This window comes from Gorilla gorilla, chromosome 13 (assembly GCF_029281585.2).
Source record: "Gorilla gorilla gorilla isolate KB3781 chromosome 13, NHGRI_mGorGor1-v2.1_pri, whole genome shotgun sequence".
In the NCBI taxonomy this organism is placed as follows: domain Eukaryota; kingdom Metazoa; phylum Chordata; class Mammalia; order Primates; family Hominidae; genus Gorilla; species Gorilla gorilla.
The window spans coordinates 95,620,396-95,643,029 of NC_073237.2; the positions used below are offsets into that span (position 1 = coordinate 95,620,396).

At 41.0% G+C, this 22,634-nt stretch overlaps 1 protein-coding gene across 1 annotated transcript; it reads left to right on the forward strand.

Annotated features, from left to right (window-relative positions):
* The first annotated feature begins 2,754 nt into the window (after positions 1-2,754).
* Positions 2,755-5,069, forward strand: LOC101132703 (keratin, type II cytoskeletal 8-like). Its single transcript, XM_055350083.2, has 2 exons — positions 2,755-2,795; positions 3,608-5,069. The coding sequence occupies exons 1-2, from the start codon at positions 2,755-2,757 to the stop codon at positions 5,067-5,069; spliced, it is 1,503 nt and encodes a 500-aa protein (XP_055206058.1).
* The last annotated feature ends 17,565 nt before the right edge of the window (positions 5,070-22,634 follow it).

Sequence of the window (22,634 nt, forward strand, 5' to 3'; positions counted from 1 at the left end):
ATGAGAGGTGCTGGTAAGCGGGCTGGAGGATGGAATCGGGAAACCTAGCTTGAGTCTTGGCTGGGTCAACTAGTTGTGTGACCTGTGTCTCTCAGTGGTTCATTTTCCTCCTCTGTAGAATGGGAATAATACAACCTGTAGAGATCTCTATGTAAAGGGGACCTGCCAGTGGTGCAGATGTGCTGGGCTACAGCGATTACATGTCAAGAGCCTCAGGTCTTCCCCCAGGCTCACTCTGACTTGGAGATTTGCTTCTGGCTCCTGTAAACCACTTCTGGGAGTCACCTCTGGCAGTGTGCCATAGGTCTGCGACATCTAAATGCAAGGTGAATGTGGAAGTTTGCATACCTGCCCTCTACCCCCACTGTCAGAGGCATTTGAACCAGAGGGACTCCATCGTGAACAGGGGCTGGGTAAAATAAGGCCGAGACCTACTGGGCTGCATTCCCAGGAGGTTAGGCATTCTTAGTCACAAGATGAGATAGAAGGTCAGCAGAAGATACAGGTCACAAGACCTTGCTGATAAAATGGGTTGCGGTAAAGAAGCTGGCCAAAACTCACCAAAACCAAGATGGCGTTGAAAGTGACCTCTGGTTGTCCTCACTCCTCATTATACACTAATTACAATGCATTAGCATGCTAAAAGACACTCCCACCAGTGCCATGATGGTTTACAAATGCCATGGCAATGTCAGGAAGTTACCCTATATGGTCTAAAAAGGGGAGGAACCCTCAGTTCCGGGAATCGCCCATACCTTTCCTGGAAAACTCATGAATAATCCACCCCTTATTTAGCATATAATCAAGAAATAACTGTAAGTATAATCATCGAACAGCCCACACCACTGCTCTGCCTATGGAGTAGCCATTCCTTTATTCTTTTATTTTTTAAACTTGCTTTCACTTTAGTTTTTGGACTTGCCCCAAATTCTTTCTTGTGCGAGGTCCAAGAACCCTCTGTTGGGGTCTGGATAAGGACCCCTTTCCAGTAACACCACTCCATCCTACATCCCCGATCCAGGTGATAGGCTCCACTAGCCTTCTTTTCTTTCTTTGCTGGGAAGAATGTTAGATGGGACAAATGATGAGATAACAATTGCTGGACACTTTTACAAAGCTCTTGCCTATTTGTTTTCTTATTGTCTGTACAACCATTCTACTAGGTCAAGGAGGTTTTATTAACCTCATTTTACAAACAAAGACACTAGGGTTTAGACAATAGGATCTAGAGAGGAAAAGCGACTCTCTCAAGGTCACAGAGCTAAGAAGTGGTAGCTTGTGTACTTGAACTTGAACCCTCTGACCCCAGGAACCAGGCTCCCTGCCCCTTTAGCTTTCTTATATTATTGCCACATTTCCTTATTCTCGAGTCTTCCAGCTCCCAACTCTCCCCTATGCTAAGGTTCACTGTATTGTTTCATAAAGCTAATTGCTAGTTTTTACATAAAGGCTTTATTTTCTGAGCTCTAAATTGCCCAAATTAGATTTTATTAAGCTCACACGTATGATTTTCCTTGTTTTTATTAAAATTAAGTTCACTCACTTGCCATTTGCAAGGGAGTTTGAAATTAGATTGCTTGGTATCCACGGAAACACAGGGAGAATCTTCTATGTGATCAGACTTTTACCCACAGAATAGAAAAAAAAAGGCAGCTGGTAATTAGGTGCGTAATTCATAGGCAAGCTCCAGAGCTCCGCGGCCAGGATCCTCTACTTTGTGGCTGAGCCATTATGACAGCTCTTCCAGCGTTTCCCTGTGCTGGGGAGGAGCAGGAAGGATGGGGGTGTGGGAGGAGCTGGTGTCAGTCCTAGCTCTGCCCCTCCCTCATTCTGTAGTTTTGGGAAAGGCAAGTCTCTTATCTGGGCCTCAGTTTTCCCATCTGTAAAATGGGGAATTAAGGAAGTTAGCCATGGCAAAAATATTTTATCCCACATTTTACTTCTGATTCCTGGTAGCGAATGGCTGTAACACTGTGATGGGAAGGCTTTTCAGGTCATACCTGGACTCAGCAGAAAATCACGTCTTGATTAACTCACTCATTCAGCAATTACTAACTGAGCAACTGCTGAGTACCAGGGACTCTTTCAGGCGCTGGGGAATAGGTGAACTACTTAGAAGAGGCTCAGTTCTCAGGATACAACAAGTATAAAAACAGACAGCTAAATAAATTAAATTTAAAAATGATCATAAGAGAAGACAAATCAGGGAAGGTGATGCTACCTTAGATTTGGGGGGATCAGCAGGAGATGATATTTGAGCTGAGACCTGAGAGGACAAGAAAAACTCAGTCATGAGGAGATCTGGCTGCAGCCAATGCGTGGGTCACAAGGTGGGATGGAACTTGGCATGCACAAGGAACAGAGACAAAGCCAGCGTGGTAGCTGGGGGTGAGATGGTCTCAGATGGACTCAGTGTGGGAGACAGTGGCTAGATGGTGATTGATTAGTTATGTCTGCCATTGACAAGGGAGCGGGGAGCCTCACTGGTGTGTGCTCCCTATTTGTAATCCCTGGACTAAATGATCTCAGCAGTGACATTCCAGGATCTTGTAGGCAAGGGCCCCTTTCCAGTATAGGGGTGTGGCTTCCAGAAGGAAGTTGTGGTTGTGTTACTTCCAATAGGGGGGGTAGGGAGGGAAGAGTCCTTTGGGAAAGGGGTTGTCATTTGAACTGGGCTTTGAAGGATGCTCATTTCCATACAAAAGGGCGACATGTCCTTCTCCCTGGTACCTATCTTAGCCTGAAGAATCTGGGATGCTTCTTCAGCAATTTAGGCAAGGTGTGGCCTGCCATGGGTAAGGAAGACTATCTGTTGGCCGTTAGTCAGGTGACGTAGACAGGACACTTCAGTTTTTCTGAGCCATAGTTCCTTCATCTTTAAAATGAGACAGCAATAAAATTTACCCCTCAGAGTTTTGTGAGAATTAAGTAATAAATTGGCACAAAAAACTTTATGAAATATACCAGCATTTTAATATTTATAATTTATATATGAAACAGCCTTAATACAATATTGACACTATTAAATACTATTAGTAAGATTTAAAACTTTTTGTTATTATTAGGATGACTCTTGATGCTCATCCCTCAGAAGAACTTCATGATTTTTTCCTGAGTGTAGATTGTCACAGCTTTTGTGGAAAACAATGAGCAGTGTGCATCAATGGCTTAAAAAATATTCTTTTTGCCCAGGAATTCTACTTCTTAGAATTTAACAAAAATAAATAAGTGGACTTCTGCTTCTGGCCATGGTTGAGTAGCCTGTAGCAGCCTGATGCTCCTGCTAAGAACTAGAAACACTGAACAAAATACAAAAGGAAAGTTGTGTGTATTCACCCAATGGAATAATATACAGCAATGAAAATGAATTATTGCTACAAGAAAAACATCATGGATGAATCTTACAAACAATGTTGAGCAAAGGAACCAGATGCAAAATCTAGGCCAGGCGGGGTGGCTTACACCTGTAATCCCAGCCCTTTGGAAGGCCAAGGTGGGAGGATTGCTTGAGCTCAGGAGTTCAAGACCAGCCTGGGTAACATAGTGAGACCCCATCTCATAAAAAAAGCCCCATCTCCACTCCTTCTGGAATCTCCACCTGGCTCAGCCTGCCTGCCTCGACTCCTGCCTCCATCACGTCCATCAGAGTGACCCAGAAGTCCTCTGGCCCCTGGGCCTTCAGCAGCTGCACCTACATGAGTGGGCCTGGCGTCTGCATCAGCTCCTTGAGCTGCTCCCGAGTGGGGAGCAGCAGCTTTCGGGGTGGCCTGGGTGGAGGCTATGGTGGGGCCAGTGGCATGGGAGGCATCATCGCCATCATGGTCAACCAGAGCCTGTTGAGCCCCCTTAACCTGGAGGTGGACCCCAACATCCAGGCCATGTGTACCCAGAAGAAGGAGCAGATCAAGACCCTCAACAAGTTTGCCTCCTTCATTGACAAGGTATGGTTCCTGGAGCAGCAGAACAAGGTGCTGGAGACCAAGTGGAGCCTCCTGCAGCAGCAGAAGATGGCTCGGAGTAACATGGACAACATGTTGGAGAGCTACATCAACAACCTTAGGCGGCAGCTGGAGACTCTGGGCCAGGAGAAGCTGAAGCTGGAAGCAGAGCTTGGCAACATGCAGGGGCTGGGGGAGGACTTCAAGAACAAGTATGAGGATGAGATCAACAAGCATACGGAGATGGAGAATGAATTTGTCCTCATCAAGAAGGATGTTGATGAAGCTTACACGAACCAGGTAGAGCTAGAGTCCCTCCTGGAAGGGCTGACTGAGGAGATCAACTTCCTCAGGCAGCTGTATGAAGAGGAGATCCGGGAGCTGCAGTCCCAGATCTCCGACATGTCTGTGGTGCTGTCCATAGACTACAGCTGCTCTCTGGACATGGACAGCATCATCCCTGAGGTCAAGGTGCAGTATGAGGAGATTGCCAACTGCAGCCGGGCTGAGGCTGAGAGCATGTACCAGATCAAGTATGAGGGGCTGCAGACGCTGGCTGGGAGGAACTGGGATGACCTAAGGCGCACAAAGACTGAGATCTCCGAGATGAACCGGAACATCAGCTGGCTCCAGGCTGAGACCGAGGGCCTCAAAGGCCAGAGGGCTTCCCTGGAGGCCGCCATCACAGATGCCGAGCAGCGTGGGGAGCTGGCTGTTAAAGATGCCAACGCCAAGCCGTCTGAGCTGGAGGCCGCCCTGCAGCGGGCCAAGCAGGACATGATGGGGCAGCTGCGTGAGTACTGGGAGCTGATGAACGTCGGGCTTACCCTGGACATCGAGATTGCCACCTACAGGAAGCTGCTAGAGGGCGAGGAGAGCCGGCTGGAGTCTGGGATGCAGAACTTGAGTATCCATACGAAGACCACCAGCAGCTATGCAGGTGGGCTGAGCTCAGCCTATGGGGGCCTCACAAGCCCCGGCATCATCTACCGCCTGGGCTCCAGCTTTGGCTCTGGCGCGGGCTCCAGCTCCTTCAGCCGCACCAGCTCCACCAGGGCCGTGGTTGTGAAGAAGATCGAGACCCATGATGGCAAGCTGGAGTCCGAGTCCTCTGACGTCCTGTCCAAGTGAACAGCTGCGGCAGCCCCTCCCCGCCTGCCGCTCCTGGCTGACCCAGAGCGGGGGAGGGAGGCCGCTGTGAGGGAAGCACAGGGAACAGGAGATCCACCTCAGGCTCAGCCCCCGCCCTCAGCCCACGTTGGGGGGAGTTCACTCCCTGGGGCACCCTCCTTGCCCATGCCTCCAGCTACAAAACAATTCAATTGCTTTTTTTGTTGTTGTTGTTGTCCAAAATAACCTCAGCTAGCTCTGAAAAAAAAAATCTGCACAATTTTATACTTGAATTTGTATAAAATTCAAATATATATTTATATATAGATGACATAAAATACATTAAAATGTATCTAAAACATAAATATATATGTAAGTATGAAATATATTAGTAAATATATAAATATAATTTATATTTGTATTTATACTTTATAAGACAAATAAGCAACCATATAAATATAATGTATGTTTGAATTTATAGAAAATTTAATCTAATGGTGCTTAATATTAGGATAGTATTACTCTTAGGAGACACAAAAGGGCCTTGGGTTCTGGCAATATTCTGTTTCTTGATCTGGGTGGTGGTTCTGTGAGGTATTCACTTTGTGAAAAGTCATTAAACTGTGTTCTTTTGATTTTTGCACTTTTCCATATGTATGGTTCACTTTGATTTTAAGAGAGTTTCCCTAGATGAAAAAGGAAGTCATTGGTTATGTGGATAAAGATGTTTATTACAGCATCATATACGTGGTAAAAAAGAGAAATTGCCTAACACTCCAATAATGGGAAATATTTAAATAAAATATGGTAATGATACCATCTTTAAAATGATGTTTTCAAGGTACTTTGTGTGGGAGAATTTTAATATTACACGATTAATTGAATAAATTATGAACATTGTGTATGGAATCTGGGCTTGGTGGGCTGGGTATGTTGGCACATGCCTATAATCCCAGCACTTTGGGAGGTCAAGGCCAGTGGATTGCTTGAGCCCAGGAGTTCAAGACCAGCCTGGGCAACATGACGAGACCTGTCCGCAAAAAATACAAAAATTAGCCAGCCTGGTGGCTTGCACCTGTAGTCCCAGCTACTCGGGAGGTTGAGGCAGGAAGATTGCTTGAGCCCAGAGGTTGAGGCTGCAGTGAGGCCTGATGGCACCACTGCACTCCAGCCTGGGCATCAGAGACCCTGTCTCAAAAACCAACCAACCAACCAAACAAACAAAACAAAAAGAATTTGAGCTTAGGCTAACTGGGCTACTTCCTTAGCTCTAGAGACTGGAGGAAATGGGAGAGGCTGGAGTGTGGAGACAACCTCTTCTGATTATAGGCTTCTCCTCACTGCAGCCTCTGCCATGGGGATACAGATTAGTCAGTGGAGTCCCCCCAACCCCCGCCAAAGGGAATGATTCAAAGGTCTGCTCAGTGTCTGCTTTTCCTATTGTAAACAAAGAAACAAACAAAAAACCCCACAGTGGACTCAATGGAGCCCTCCTCTCGGCCAATGGGATTCCAAAGAAACCTGAAAAACTAGTTCAGGCCATGATGGGAAGCAAGTCAGACATGCCTCATTATGCTCGCCTCCCTTTGGAGTTCAGGCACAACTGACCAGCATTAATATTAAAACAGAGATCTTAAGACCAACAAAACAGACTCTTTGTAGTAATAAGACACCAACTTCTACCCTGACTCTCGTATAATATCACATGACAGATAGCAGGCCGTTTAAAGTATCAAGCTATTTTACCCCAAAATATATTTATTTGCCATATTTTGAAAGGGACCTGCAAAACCGTCTCTTGTGGGGGAAATTTACATTCTGTAGAGATTCTTTTCCCTTTCCAGGTCTTTTTCTGATCCTGTAGAGATTAGCTGAGAGTCTAGCACCTGTTAAAGGTGCCATGTATTGCCTCTAAGGGAGGCTGCCTTTGAGGTTTCATCTATATAATAAGAACCTTGGTCTCCACAACCCCATATCTTAACCTAGACACTCCTTTCTGTTGATTCCAGATCTTGAGATAATAACTGAATTCTTTCAATCAAATGCCCATCAGAAAATCCTTGAATCCACCATTGACCTGTAAGCCCCTGCTTTGAGTTGTCCTGCCTTTCCAGGTTGAACCAATGTGTGGTATACCTCACATGAACTGATTTATGTCTTATGTCTCCCTAAAATGTATAAAACAAAACTGTAACCCAATCACCTTGGGCACATGTTCTCAGGACCTCTTGAGGCTGTGTCATGGGTCGTGGTCCTCACATTTGGCTCAAAATAAATCTCTTCAAATATTTTACAGAGTTTGGCTTTTTTTTTCATACACTACCTTCTAGGGAAGTGAAGCAGATCCCATTTCCTGACCCTGATCTTCCTTGTCCTCATCTCTCAAAGAGCACCATCATTCTTTAACCACCTCCTTTCATATCTCCACCATCCTGGGAGACCCACTTGCCTTTCCTCAGCAGCACTTGGCTCCGCTGAGTTAACAGATCTGGATAGTTCCCAGCACCCCTCTCCCAAGGCTTAGCATGAGTCCAGATGAAAGTCATGGGCAAGAAGAGAAATATTTTCCTACCTGCACTGTGGTTTACAAACTACCTGCCCACAAATTTGTAAGTACTCCAGGTTATTTTTTGGAGTTATGCTAGTAATTCTTTCATTCCTCTTTCCACTCTGCCGCCCACCTTACCCCAGGCCAGTCATATTGGACTTAACATAACCGCTCTCTTAATTACTGAAAGACCTGGGAGAGGTGTTGTAATCACCAAGTGTAAGAGCTTGATTACTTACGCCCCCATGCAAGCCGCCTTCCTCTTCTCTCAAGGATCCGAATGCGGATGTGGGGGATGCTTTCCAAATTTTCTAATATGAGTTTTTACCACTTTTATAAACAGAAAAAAATATAAAATAACGTTCTTTATCTCTATGAGTCATATACTGTTAGTGTGCTGTGCCTGCAGATCACCTGGGGACCTTGTCAAAATGCAGGCTCTGATTCTGTAGGGCTGAGGCCTGGGATTCTGCATTTCAAACATCCCAGGGGATGCTGCTGCTGCTGGTGCAGATGGTGCTTTGAGGAGGATGGGTACAGGCTGTGACCCCGTCCCTTCTCTTCACCTCCCTCCCCCCATGTTTCACAGATCTTCACAGTTCACTGCACATTTCGTGCAATGATGATTAAGTAAGAGGAGTTTCAAGGAGGTTGAAATCTATACATGTTTGGGCTCAACACACAGCATTTTGGTGGTTACTTCTTTAGAGAACAGGTTCCCAGATTTGACCTCCTTTACACCCCAAACGGATATAACCATTTGAACGCACAGAAAGGCACTTAGGAATCGAGAGGCAAAACTCTGGCCTCCGCTATGCCAGTGACTCAGTTTTCCTTCCCCCTATGCAATTGATGGCATTTTGTGTACATTGTTGGTAAAGATGATGATTTTCATGGTCCTACAATAGGATTGTTATGGAGTTAGGGAGCACTAAGTCACCAAGTCTTCAGTGGAGGCTGGAGGATCACTTACTGGGGTGTCGTAACAGGGATTTGAACATCAAAGGGGAAGGTGGCTAAAAGACCTAGAATATCCTGAGTATTATGAGTCAAAGATAGTTTTACTTTCCAGTTCTATTACAAATCAAAAGATTACATTATGTCTTCTTGGAGAGATGGAGAGATAAATAGGAAAATACTGAAGCTACATTAGTGAACTATTTTTTTTATTATTTGAAATCAAGCAGTGCTAGGGTGGAAAAGATACTTAAAGGCCTCTAGTTCTGCCTGCTTATAGGAGGTGCTCTGTAGAGTTTTGGTGCCGTGGTCAGAGAATGCTCCCAAATTCAAAAGGAGTCTTCCTGAGGGATGGTTGTGATAATTTGGTCTCCAAACAAACACTTCATTGACAGGAATAAGTTGCCTCCCAGGAATAAGTTCCCTCCCCTACCATTAGGTAGGTCTGACTGTTTGGAATTCTCTCAGGTAACTAGAAATCTGACTCCCTGTGATCTTCACCCAATGTCCCAAGGTTTCAACCAGGTGTTTCCAAACATCCCTGCTGACAAATATCACCTAGGATGCTTACTTAGAATCCAGCCCAACTCCAATTTACACAAACAGATGCTCATGTCCCTCCTCGATATTTTGATTCAATGGGGCTGAGATAGGGTTGGATTTTTTTTTTTCTAATAACCATGCTGACTCCCTTCAGGCATATGGGCATATGGAATCAGTGAAGGAGGCATTTAGATACAAAGGTTCATTCCTTTGACTCCAGAGAAAAATCCATTATTGAAAGTGGCAGATATACAGGTTGGCTGACTTCTTTATTTCATATTTACCATATGAGCTGCTGGGTCATATTTTTTTCAACTGAACATAAATATGAGATACACACACACACAAGCGCATTTTAAAATGCCCCGTCCTTATGATTGTGAGAAAGATAAGTGAAGCTGTTTTAAGGTAGATACAACTAAACAAAGGATAGAGGAAGAAAATACTAAACTGTGAAAAAACCTCACAAATATAGTTGTGATTAACAGCAGCAAAATTGAAGTCAATGTCCAATACTGAGGTTGGTGGACTGATTTTCATTTCAAATGTTTGCCCAAACTAGGAAGAACTACAAAGATACTCATATATCCTTCAATCCAATACTTTTCCCCCTAGAATTTTAGGGTAAGTAAATCATTCAATAGAAAATAAAGACCTATTCACAAAGATCCTCATAGAGGCATTATTTATAATTTTGATAAAATTATGAAAAAAATTCAATATCCAACAATAGCCTGTTACATAAACTGAGGTATAACTATGGAATGAAATATGCAGCTACTAAAATTACTTTAAAAATCTATGTCAATTGGAACTGATGCTTATAACATTCAATGTAGTGTTGTGGAAAAAAAATTAATCCATTTACAGTTTTTTGGTATATAGCTGAGAGATGAGAACAAGGAAAAGTACACTTTTGTTAAACAATTATTTGCTTAATAAAAATATATTTAAAATAATACCATTAATACAATATTATATGCACAAAGCCAATAGAAAATTTTATTTAGAGGAAGTAGAGTATTAGGCCTTTGATAAATGTCCATTGAAATCAAGGCCTCCCTCTTTCATAGGACCCTAACTAAGGTCTTTGAGGTGTGGAGGGAAGGCTCTTACAGTCAACTGGTTCAACCTCCTGAGAGTTGTAAGGATGTTATTTTAGCAACCTTGACATTTGATACCCTTGGACCTCTTTGACTTCCATTACTGGTAAGCAAGCTGGGAAGTTTTCCTCAAAGCTCACCGCCACCTTTGGGAGAGATCCAGTGTGGTGGGTGGTGGGTAGAGGCAGATGGTCAAAAGCGCAACTAGGAAAGCCAGACTTCCCATCCCAAATTTTGTTTGTTCAGACCAGAATTCTTTTGTTCAGAGCAGATTGGCACCAACTTCTCAAAATTTGCATCGGAGAACAAAGATTCATGTTTGAGTAAAAACAGTGAGAACAGCACAGCTTGCTTCTTAAAGGTTCCTCCTGCCCCCACTCCCACCCACTCAAATTGTCTATTTCTGATCTTTCAGGGGCAGGGGAACCCATGAGTCTGATTAGGAACAATTTCCTGGACTAGAGGCAAAAGCCTTTGAGTCAGGGCCTCCTGAAAAAACGAATTGGCTCCATGGGGACACTTTGAGAGAGTTGGTCTGGGGGCTGCTGCAGGAGCATTAGGGGCATTTATGGGTGAGAGTAAATGTTCCTGAGCATCAAATTTACCAGGTTAGAATCTGGATAAATGGGATATTACTAATTATATTGGCATGAGCTGGATTTATGTATAAAGAGCAGATGTTTCACAGTCAGAAAGCCAACACTCAATCTTGGCTCTGCCTATTATTAGCTATGGGATTTGGGTCAATCACATTCCTTTTCTGGACCTTAGTTTCCTTACTTATGAAATGGGATAACAATTTGTCTTGTACAACTCACAGGGATGTTGTAAAAATCATTTAAATACTAGATTGGAAGTACTTGATAACTTCAAAAGATTGTGTATGCTAGTTATTTTAATAATACTGGAAATAGTGATATTGCAATTCTGAATTTTATTTTGGGGTCTTAAGCATTGATTCCTACAGGCTTGTAATTATTTAAAGAATGATGAATAGACTCCCATGTATTGAGGTTGTATTACAAGTTAAATTCTTTTTCCATCTAGGCTACAGGAGGGTTGGGGGTAGGGAGGTGGTCAGTGGAGGGGTGGTAAGCCAGGCAAAGTACGTAAGGAAGACATGCCTTCAGAAAGCCTGCCCAGACACCTCAGGCCTTGTTTGTTTTATATCATTGACTTGTCTATAACGAGGAAGTGTGCACGCAATGTCATAAATGATAGGAGAGAATCTTGAAGTCTTTTGCAAGAATGATGAATCAGAGGTGCCTGGGATGGAATCAATATACCATAATTAACTATTGCCTTCCTTATTGACAGTAAGCTAGAAGATTTTAATTTTTTTACTACTACACACAATACTGTGATGAAATTCTTGTATACATATACAAGATGTCGTGTGGGGCACACAAACAAGTATTTCTTTTGGAAAAAGTCCTAGAAGTAGAAGGGTCAGGTCAATTGATATGTGCATTTTAAAATTTGATGGGCGTTTTCAAGTGGTCTTCATCGGTATACTTCATAAGTTTACACACAGAATGGGCCTGGAGAACGTCTCTTTCTTCACATTTTTACCAACACTTGACATCTATCTTTTTACTTTTTACCAAATAATTCTCTTTTCTCTCACCAGCTGTGATATGCAGCTTTGCATGCTCATTGTGTGTATATTTTCTGTGTATTGCCTGTTTATTTCCTTTTCAAATTTTTCTGAGGATTTGTCTTTTTCCTGTTAGAAACTCTTTTTTTATTATTTTATTTTATTTTTTCTTTTGAGACAGAGTCTCTCTCTGTCTCCCAGGCTGAAGTGCAGTGGCGCGATCTCGGCTCACTGCAACCTTCGCTGCCTGGGTTCCAGCGATTCTCCCACCTCAGCTTCCCGAATAGCTGGGATTACAGGCACCTGCCGCCGCTCCTGGCTAATTTTTGTAGTTTTTTAGTAGAGACGGGGTTTCACCATCTTGGCCAGGCTGGTCTTGAACTCCTGACCTCGTGATCCACCCGTCTTGGCCTCCCAAAGTGCTGGGATTACAGGCGTGAGCCACTGCGCCCAGCCTAGAAACTCTTTATATGCTCCATATATTAATCTTTTACCTCTTAAGTATGTTGCAAGTATTGTTTCCCAGACTTTTAAACCTGCCTTATGGTGTATTTTAACTTAAAGAATTTTACAATTTTTATGAGGTTAAATTTGGGAAACCAATCTTTCTTTCTTTCTTTCTTTCTTTCTTTCTTTCTTTCTTTCTTTCTTTCTTTCTTTCTTTCTTTTCTTTTCTTTCTTTATTTCCTTTCTCTCTTTCTCTCTCTCTTTCTTCCTCCCTTCTTTACTTCCTTCCTTCCTTCTTTCTCCCTCCCTCCCTCCCTTCCTCCCTCCTCTCTCTCTTAATCTCTTTCATCTTTCTTTTTGATAGAGTCTTGCTTTGTCGCCCAGGCTAGAGTACAGTGGCACCATCTCAACTCACTGCAACCTCCGCCTCCCAGGTGCAAGCAATTCTCCTACCTCAGCCTCCCAAGTAGCTGGGACTACAGATGCGCACCACCGTGCCCAGCTGATTTCTGTATTTTTAATGGAGTCAGGGTTTCACCTTGTTGGGCAAGCTCATCTCGAACTCCTGACCTCAAGTGATCTTCCCACCTTGGCCTCCCAAAGTGCTGGGATTACAGGCATGAACAACTGCGTCTGGCTGGGAAACACTTATTTTACAGTTCCTGGGTTTTGTCTCTTGCTTAGGAAGACCTCGCCACCCTAAGTTAAAAAAATATTTACCAGTTTTCTTCACCGATGTTTTCATCTAATATTTTTATGATTTTGCTCTTTAATTCATCTAAAAGTTGTTTCCTGGGGATGGATGGTGTGAATTAGGAATCTAATACAATTTCTTCCCAAATGAATTGCTAATCGGTTCACTTCCACTTGTGAATTAGTCTATTGTTTCTCCATTAATTTCAACTACCATCTTTATTGTATACTTAATTTTCATATATACTTGAGTTGGTTTCTAGGTTTTTAATTCTGTTCCACTGATCAGCTTATCATGTCTGTATGAATAATAGACCATTTTAATTACTACAGCATACAATGTGTTTTGACACCTGGTAGGATCTGGTAGGATAAGACCCGAATTAAAAATGCTATTGAATTTAGATCAAAATTGCATTGATGGATGTATGTGGGAAAAATCAGTATATTTTCAATATTAAGTCTTGAAATTCGCAACCAGGAATATAGTTTATTACTTCATGTATTTAGGTTCACATCATTAAGTACATTTTTAAGTTATCTTTAAATAGATCTTGTATGTTTTAAAAATTATATTTATTTTCTAGATTTTTTGTTGTAAATGGAATCCCTTAGAATTATTATTAGATTAATTAGTTCCAGTATATAGGAAGCCTATTGAATGAATTATATTGATGGGTTTATCCACAGTTTTTTGAACTTTTTTATTCTAATAGCTTTCAGTTGTTTCTCTTGATTTTTTTTTTTTTTTTTTTTTTTTTTTTTTTTTTTGAGACTGAGTCTCACTCTGTCGCCCAGGCTGGAGTGCAGTGGCACGATCTTGGCTCACTGCAAGCTCCGCCTCCCGGGTTCACACCATTCTCCTGCCTCAGCCTCCCGAGTAGCTGGGACTACAGGCGCCCACCACCACACGCGGCTAATTTTTTGTATTTTTAGTAGAGACGGGGTTTCACCGTGTTAGCAAGGATGGCCTTGATCTGCTGACCTCATGATCCACCCGCCTCGGCCTCCAAAAGTGCTGGGATTACAGGCGTGAGCCACTGCGCCTGGCTTGAATTTTTTTTAAGTGGGCAATCATCTGCACAGAGTAAAAGTTTGTTTTTTTCTTTCCAGTCTTTATATCTCTAATTTTCTTATCTTTTGATCCCCCAGAACACTAATGACTAGTACCTATGACAGCAATCAATTCTGTCCTGCACTTATCTTTAGTGGGAATGCTTCTAAGAATTCCCCATTAAATATTTAACTACTGAGGGTTTCTGATAGACAGCCATTTTTTATGTTGAGGAACTTGCATTCTATTTCTGACTTACTGAGATTCTAAGAAATTAATTCTTAATGTTGAACTTTATTGAATGCTTTTTGAATTTATTGAGGTAATTAATGTTCCTTAATCTCTGTGCTGAATTGTAGGATGAATTTCTCTAATGTTGAAATGTCTTTCGTCCCTGGGCTAAGCTCTCCTTGGGAAAAAAAATGTATTCTTTAATATACTCTTGGATTTTATTTGCTAATATTTATAATTTAGGATGTTTGCCTCTATGTTTGCAAGTGACAATTGGCCACCACTCCCTGATGATTCTTATTCTCCTTGTTCTCATCTCTAATGTCATTTCATTGTTAACTATAATCTATGGCCACCTTAGGCATCTTACTCTTCGCCAAACATGTCAAGCTTTGTCACACTTCAAAACCAATACATTTACTATATCCTTTGCCTGGACTTCCTTCCCTGAGGTGTTTGTGTGGCTGGATGCTTATTAATATGCAGGCACCTGAATTTATCGCCACCTTATCTAAACTAGTCATCTGCTGTCATTCTCTGCTCCTTTGGCCTGCTTTATGTCCTCTGTGGTACTATTTCTATCAGAAAGTGTGTTATTGACCAATTTGTTTCCTTGTTATTATCTGTTTTTTCCCAATAAATTGTCACTCCATGCTCAGGGGAATTGTCTGCCTGGGCACTGCTGCATGTAGATCACAAAGTAGATGCTCAGGAAATATGTATTAATAAATGCTCCCCCCCACCGCCCAGATAAGATGCATGGGAGAGAAAATTTCTCAGTTGCTTTAGGTTTGAATTTTTTTTTTTTTTTGGTCTCCTTCATTGTATGCTAGCTGATTGGCATAGGATTCCAATATATAAGTGGCAGTCTCTGCATATGTAAAATGAAGATAATAAGGCACCTGTCTCATGGAGATTTTAAGGGCACTAAATGTGAAATGTATATAAAGTACTTATTGCTATGCAAGGCATGTAGTTAGCATTCAGTAAATGTTGCTGTTACTGTTATTGACCACTCCCTCACGAAACACCTGACCGGCCTCCCTGTGTCTCAGTTTCTCCTCATTCTCAAATGTGGTCAGCAATCCCGGCTCCCTTATTCCACAGGGTGCTATAAGGATTTAACATAAACATGGCATTTGAAAATGATAGAGTGTTATGTGAACACTGTGACTCTTTTCTGCCATACCCAAGAGAGAGCCTCACTAAAGGAACCCAGGAGGCAGCACATGCAGTGAGCAGGGCAAAACCCGGAGCTGGACAGCCCTGGGCTCAAATCCTGACTTGACTATTGACCAGCTGTGTGACTTTGGGCAAATTTTAAGCCCCGTTGATCCTCATATTGGTTGTTATCGCTACTCACCTCTGTAAAATAGGGAATAATGGCCATTTCACAGGGTTACTGTGGGAATTAAGTGAAAGCCAACATGTAAAAAATTCAGTTTAGCACTTTACACAAGAATGGGCTTAATGATCATTTAATAAATATCTATTAATATTATATTTTTCTATGAAACGAATTGGCAAGCCATGATTTAGAGCATTCTCTTTCCAATTTTCCATCATCAAAATAATCACACTTCGCACATCTTCACTGGCAGATTTCACAGTTAGTGGATTCGGGAAAAGTTATTTACTTGAATAACAAATTCTTCGTCCAATTCTCCAACCTGCACATTCAAGTGGGGGTTGTTAGAGATCTGCGTGCAGTGTGGGTGGATTGCAGGAGGCAGTGATCGTGGTCGTAGAGTTAATGCATAGGACCCTCGCTGTGTGCCAGTCACTGTGCCAAAGAGCTTTACAAACTCGCCCTCATTCATTCTCATCGTACAGATGAGAAAGCAGAGGCCCAGAGAGGATAGATAACTTGCCCAAGGCCACACAGCTAATCAGAGGCAGAGGCTAGAGCTGAGCCAGCAGCTAGACTTCAGAATCTGTGTGCTGTGTTACAATGGAGCAGAGGCATACGAGTACAGCGGCTTTCTTCTCGGCCGCTTGCAGCATGTCTGAGAGAGGAAGCAAGGGGTCTCGACATCCTCCCCACAGCAAAGGGAGAGATCTCAGCACCCAATCTGTCAATTTTCTTGGGTATAAGTTATTTGCTCAGAGAATGTGCTTGACAAATTCTTTTACAAATGAATGAATAATCAACGAAGAAGCGCATCAACAAATGTAGTCTTCTGAAGACCCCTGTAAATAAGGCTACCAGAATATGCTGGAAAGGTCACAAAGAGAAACACTGGATTCACTTTTAGCCCAAACTATGGATAATGCTCAATCTTAGCATCTATTCTTGGCATATGCAGTAAATCCTCAGTTAATGTCATTGATAGGTTCTTGGAAACTTCAACTTTAAGCAAAATGATGTACAGTGTGATAGAACCAATTTTACCATAGGCTAATTGATATAAACAAGAGTTAAATTGCTACAGCATACAGTATGTCATTTTGCTTAAAGTCACAGTTTCCAAGAACCTATAGACGACATTAAGAGAAGACTTAGCTGTGTTTTCTTCTGTTAATTATATTTGTATATGTGGCAGGCTGGCTAGCTGCTCACCAAACTTAGAGCTGTGTTTCCCAGCTTCTTTTGAAGTAAGGTGTACCATGAAATGGATTCTCTCCAGGGGAATGTGAATGGAATTGATGTATGTCACTTTCTAGCTGTGGCGGTTAAGAAATAAGTGTGTGTCTTCTTTCTTCTTTCATTTTCCTCGTCTGCCGACAGAATGAAGAGGACCCTGAAGACCCAGGAGACAAGAACAGAACCACAAGATGGAAAGAGTTTGGGTCCCCAGAAGGTGGCCCACCAACTGTCAATATCTGTGTTGGATGTTCACCTGAATGAAAAAACTTTTATTGTATTGAACCACTGGAGTTTGGGAATTTGTTATAGCTGCTAGCATTACCTTATAGCTGCTAGCATTACCTTGTTTATTTTGTTGTTGGTAAACTGGTAAATCTATAACTAATAAATAACAGGAACATACGAAGGATGCCTCAGAAGCTCCCTCTTCCTCTCTACTAAAGGTACAGGAATGGTTATTATAGTTTAAAAGGCAGTTTTACGTAGTCATTGAACCCTTATAACTTGGCGTATTTACTGTTATATGGAGAAGATTGGAATTCAGTTAAGTGGCTTCTCCAAGGTCACTCAACTGGCAATTAAGAGGGAGATGCGGACTCCAACCAAGGCTTGTCTGGTATTGCAGCCTCTACTACTTCTGTCACGGCACAGTAATAAATGTGAAATTCTATGGGGATAAGTTCCCTTTCTGTCAATATCATGTCCAAGATGTTTGGACATGTCCTTCTCCCTCCTTCTTTTCAGCTTTGTCTCTGCCAGAGTTTCTTTAGGATGCAGTGCCCAAGGCTTGTGATTAAAAACAGCTGTAGAAGCAGGAGCAAAACATTACCTAAAAATAAGTAGCACCTCAGAACACAATGTGCATGGACTTCTGGGAGGGTGGACAGAGTTGGTGGGGTGTGTGACATAGAGCTGCCGTAGGGAAAACTTTGGTTCTCCACAACAGGCATCTCTTTCTGTGGTTGGCTATTCCTGGGAGTCTCAATGAACTTGATCTCAGAATCCAGGGCAAAAAAAATGGACTCACTCTTCTGCTAAGGAATGAGAAAACTTCCTTTAAGAGTTCATTATCCAATTGGTTCAAACGTATCTAATAAAATGGAAGAACTCTCATCGAAAATATTAGGTAAAAAATATGATGCAAAATAGCCTAATCAAAATTTAATTAATATTTTTATACACACACAGTTGGCAAAAAGATTGAAAGAATACACCTCAGTGTTAACAGGAGGTATTTCTGTATGATGAGCACAGGGTTGAAATTTATTTATGTTTAAATTCTTTTCTGTCATTTTTAATTTTTGTAAAATAAACACATACTACTTTTGGAATTAGAAAAACATGTTAAGAAAAAAAAGTAGAGGTTAGTTTTCCCTGAATTAATTTAATTTTAAAATAGACTTTGCTCGTTTTCAAATTATAGCTTTGTCAAGAGATACAAAAATTAAATGAGCTACAGGTTCTGTAACAAATAATAAATTTATATTTGTGTTATAAATTATATAATGTGCTATCAGACTAAAATTGAAAGCTACCATACAGATTATTCATATAATATTCAATTTCAAACTTTTAGATTTATTCTGAATTGCCTAATCCACTACAGAGTTCAGATAACATAAATTTTCATTTTGTTTTTGATATTTTGATTTGATTTATTTTTCCTAAAAAAAACGACACAAGCAAATAAACTACAAATGCAAACCTGTGTAGCTAAAATTGAAAAGCAAACTAGATGACAAAACATGTATATAAATTTGACAGAAAGTTGAGATTTACATTTTTTAAAGAGTATTTAAAAAGTTATTTATAAGAAAATATCAAGTCTCTAATAGGTAAATGAGCAAAAGCTATAAGCATATTTTTCTAAAAATATATAACTAATAAAATAACAAATGTATAAATGCATTTATACATTTCATAATCATAATCAATGCAATGCAATATAAGCAACTATTCTAGACTCCAAATCCTGACAAAAATAATTGTGAAACTAGAAAACTCCTCTCCAGTCTTCTTGGAATTACCTTAGTGAGCTTCAAGAGCCAGAGCTGCCACTCTGATTCTTTCTTTTAGTTATTCCAATTATGGAAATCTGCTTTGCAGATAATTCAACAGAAAAGTTTAAATGAAGAAAAAATTAATTTGAGATGGAGTCTCACTCTGTCACCCTGGCTGGAGTGCAGTGGTGCGATCTCAGCTGATTGCAACCTCTGCCTCCTGAGTTCAAGGGATTCTCATGCCTTAGCCTCCTGAGTAGCTGGGATTACCAGTGTGTGCCTCCACACCTGGCTCATTTTTGTAGTTTTAGTAGAGACAGGGTTTCACCATGTTGGCCAGGCTGGTCTTGAACTCCTGACCTCAAGCAATGCGTCCCCAAAGTGCTGGGATTACAAGTATGAGCCACGGTGCCCGGTCTAATATTTTCTTAAAGTATAAGGAAAAATGCTTGAAACAACTCAACTGATTCACGGAATAGGAACAGAAGTAAATTTTGGTGTCCCGACTTAATGGAATAATATAAAGCAATGATTACAATGGCAATTATGAAAAAAATAGAACTATAGAAAATATTTATCATGCAATATTAAATATTAAAGAATATTCAACTATATTTCTGCTATGACTTTAATAGTAAAATTATTTGCACCTACGATTAGGGATGGAAAAGAAGAAAAAATGAAAGTAGTTAGATCTCAGTGAGGTTGTGAATGAACTTTTCTCCTTCTTTAAGCTTTAAAAAAATTGTTTGAATGTATATATGAATGAAAAGAAAGAAAATTTATATTTCTTCTTATCTCCATGAAGAAAATGTTTCTAAATATGACTCTCTGTGAGATTTGAGTTGATATAATACCTGTTTTAGAAATAAAATGGTTAAAAATCACTACAACAGATTAATTAAACAAATATTTATTGAACTTTGTGTTGCTTTCCATTGCTGCTGTAACAATTTCCACAAACAGGGTGGCTTAAAACAACACAAATATATTATCTGATGGTTCTGTAAGTTAGAAGTCAGACACAGGTCTCACTGGGTTAAGATCAAGGTGGTGACAGGGCTGTATTCTTTCTGGAGGCTTTAGAGGAGAATCCATTTTCCCCCCTTTTCCAGTTTCTAGTGGTCACCTGCATTTCTTGGCTCATGGCCCCTTTCTCCATCTTCAAAGCCAGTAATGGTGGGTTGAGTCGTTCTCCACATTGCATCACTTTGCCCCTCTCTTCTGCCTCTTCTTCCACTTTTAAGGACTCATATGATTAGATTGGGCCCACTGGGTTAATCTCGCTTATTTTGAGGTCAGTTGATTAACCACCTCAATTGCATCTGAAATTTTAATTCCCTTTTGCCGTGTAAAGTAACATATTAATCATCATTCTGCCTACTCCCAGCTCTTCCTCTGTGCCAGATGTAGTGCTAGGAGATGCTGGGGAATTGGAGAGATGGGTACAAAGATGAAGTTCATGGTTAGATATTGAGATCAGCTCTGGAAGAGAATGCGTACAACACCACGGAGACAGTGCTTAGGCTCACAATAAATTAATAGATGATTTGCAGAGACTTGGGAGAGAAGCATGGTTCCTTCTGGGCAACTCGAGGGAGGTATCATTGTGGATTAGCATTTGAATTGGGCATGAAAAGACAGGTAGGAATTGGATACAAAAAGCAGGCAGAGGAAACCAATAGTATTTCAAGTCAGAGACAGCAGATCTAAACTGGTGAAATAGCCATTTTTGTAAGGGGAAATGATCAAATATTTATTTTTTAGTTCAACCTCATACATCAAAGCAAAATGCATGGAGGCATATGACAGCAATAAATGTTGCAGGAAAAATTCAGAAAGACACTTCCCCCCTTTTCTAAGTTTGAACTTCTAGTTTGTTTGCTTTATCAGCTGTTCATTTTCTGACTTTTTTCCTTACACAGCCTTGAAGGTGCCAGTTATGCAGCTCTTTTCCAAGAAAAGTAGCCTCTTAGCATTTTTTTTTAATGACATATAAAGCCTTATGCTTTCAGTAGGACAAATTCTGCTGTCTTGATTTGACCAGCTGGAGCTAAAGGCTGACTAATAGAGAAACTCCTCCCTGGTGCCAATCATCTGGCCCTATCAGACTTTGCTTAGGGCAGTTGAACGGGAGAGATCAAGACATAGCAGAAACTCTGAGAGAGAGGGTGGGGTGGAGGTGGGAGAGAGAGTGAGAGAGAGGAAGAGCTAGGCAAGTATTGGTTCAGAGCTGCTATTGCACCCTTTAATAAGTTTCCCACTACTGAAGGCTTCCTGGATATGTATCTGTTTCTTGAAATCAATAAAAATAGTGTTTGGCATGTTTCAAGGAAAAATCATGAGATATCACCAAACCTCTGAGTTTGTGTCTGCAGGTTATTTTGATTATTAAGACTTTCATATTGGCTTGATTATTCATGAGCTGGAAACAGTCCTTGTGGTAGCCAAGTGCTGGATACCTTATCTCACACAGCTCCTAATTCAGATAACTACCCAGGGATTTTTTTTCTCCCAAGTCCTGACCAGACATTATAACACATCACATCACTTTATTGCTCTGAGTTCAGGTCAGGATAAGGATGCTCCTAAATGCCTCGGTGTAAAATTCAGAGAAGATGCCACACAGAGAATAGTATTGCTGTGGACTCTGCCTCAATACCCAACTCTAAATGGCAAAAATGAAAATATATGGTTAGAATGAATTGCGAGCCTTTGCATTCAAATTTGTGGAGTTTTCCTCCCGTGAGAATAGAACTCAATAAAAATTCAAGGCAGGGGAGGGGTCATGAGGACTGCTGGGTTACAAGGCAGGCAAACCTCTAAAGAAAGAATATAGTAGACCAGCTAACACATTAATTTGAGAAAGGGAAAAAAGGGTGACAAAATGAAAGAAGACACCTTTGAGTGGTATTATTAGTAATTACCATTATAAAATGGAATAAAATTAAAGCAGACAAGAAAAATAGAGAAAAGACATGGTTCACAAAGCATTTCTCAGAAATTCAGAAACAGGGAGATTTTGACAGAACCCCTTTTTATAATCATAAGCTTCAAGGAATTATAAAAAGGACATTAGAAACAATAATTGGCAAACTGGAAATCATTACCAGCCAACAGGAAGAAATAGAAAATAGTCTTGCAGATGAGAGGGTAAGGACAAGCAAAGCCAAGAAATTCTATATGTTGGGCTTTGAAACAAGAGACAGTCTTGAGGACTGGCAGAGGAGAGATGTTCTCCAAGCTATAGGTAAATTTGAAGGAAGCAAAAAGGAAAAGAGGAGGAAAAGAGGAAGAAAACAAAGGAAAATTCTTACAATAAGTTTCCTGAATAACTATCACAGAAACAGCCGAGGAGCACCTGCAAAGAGAAACCCAAATAAAGTTGCACCAGGATAATTAGTGGCCAAAAATTCTTGAAGTCCCTGTGTAAATAAAATACCTTAACATATGGAAAAAGAAAAATTCTATCCTGTATGTCTCAATATAATAAAAATAGTACCATATTTAGCGACGGCCACTCTAAGAAAAAAATGCAGTGAATGGTTCCTGAGTTATTCCAAAAATAAGAGCCCAACCCCAGGTTTGGTTTCAAGCCAAAACACACCTTTGCCTGGAAAGGGAAGACAAGACTTTTACACAGCTACAAGATCCACAAAAATTAATCAGTCTTGGTGCTGCAAGAACACCTTCAGAGTTCAGAAAGTTTTCTTATCCTCTTATCCCAGGTGGGCTTAAGACAAGGGCTGTGTTGTATAAGATGACCAGCCATCCTGGTTTGCCTGGGATTGTGGGTTTCCAGGGATGCAGGACTTTCAGTGCTAAA

Excerpts from the sequence above, each read along its gene's own strand:
- LOC101132703 (XM_055350083.2), top strand. The coding sequence starts at position 2,755 with ATGCTTCTTCAGCAATTTAGGCAAGGTGTGGCCTGCCATGG. Across the intron at positions 2,796-3,607 it reads CAAGGTGTGGCCTGCCATGG|CCTGCCTGCCTCGACTCCTG; the intron begins GTAAGGAAGACT and ends CACCTGGCTCAG.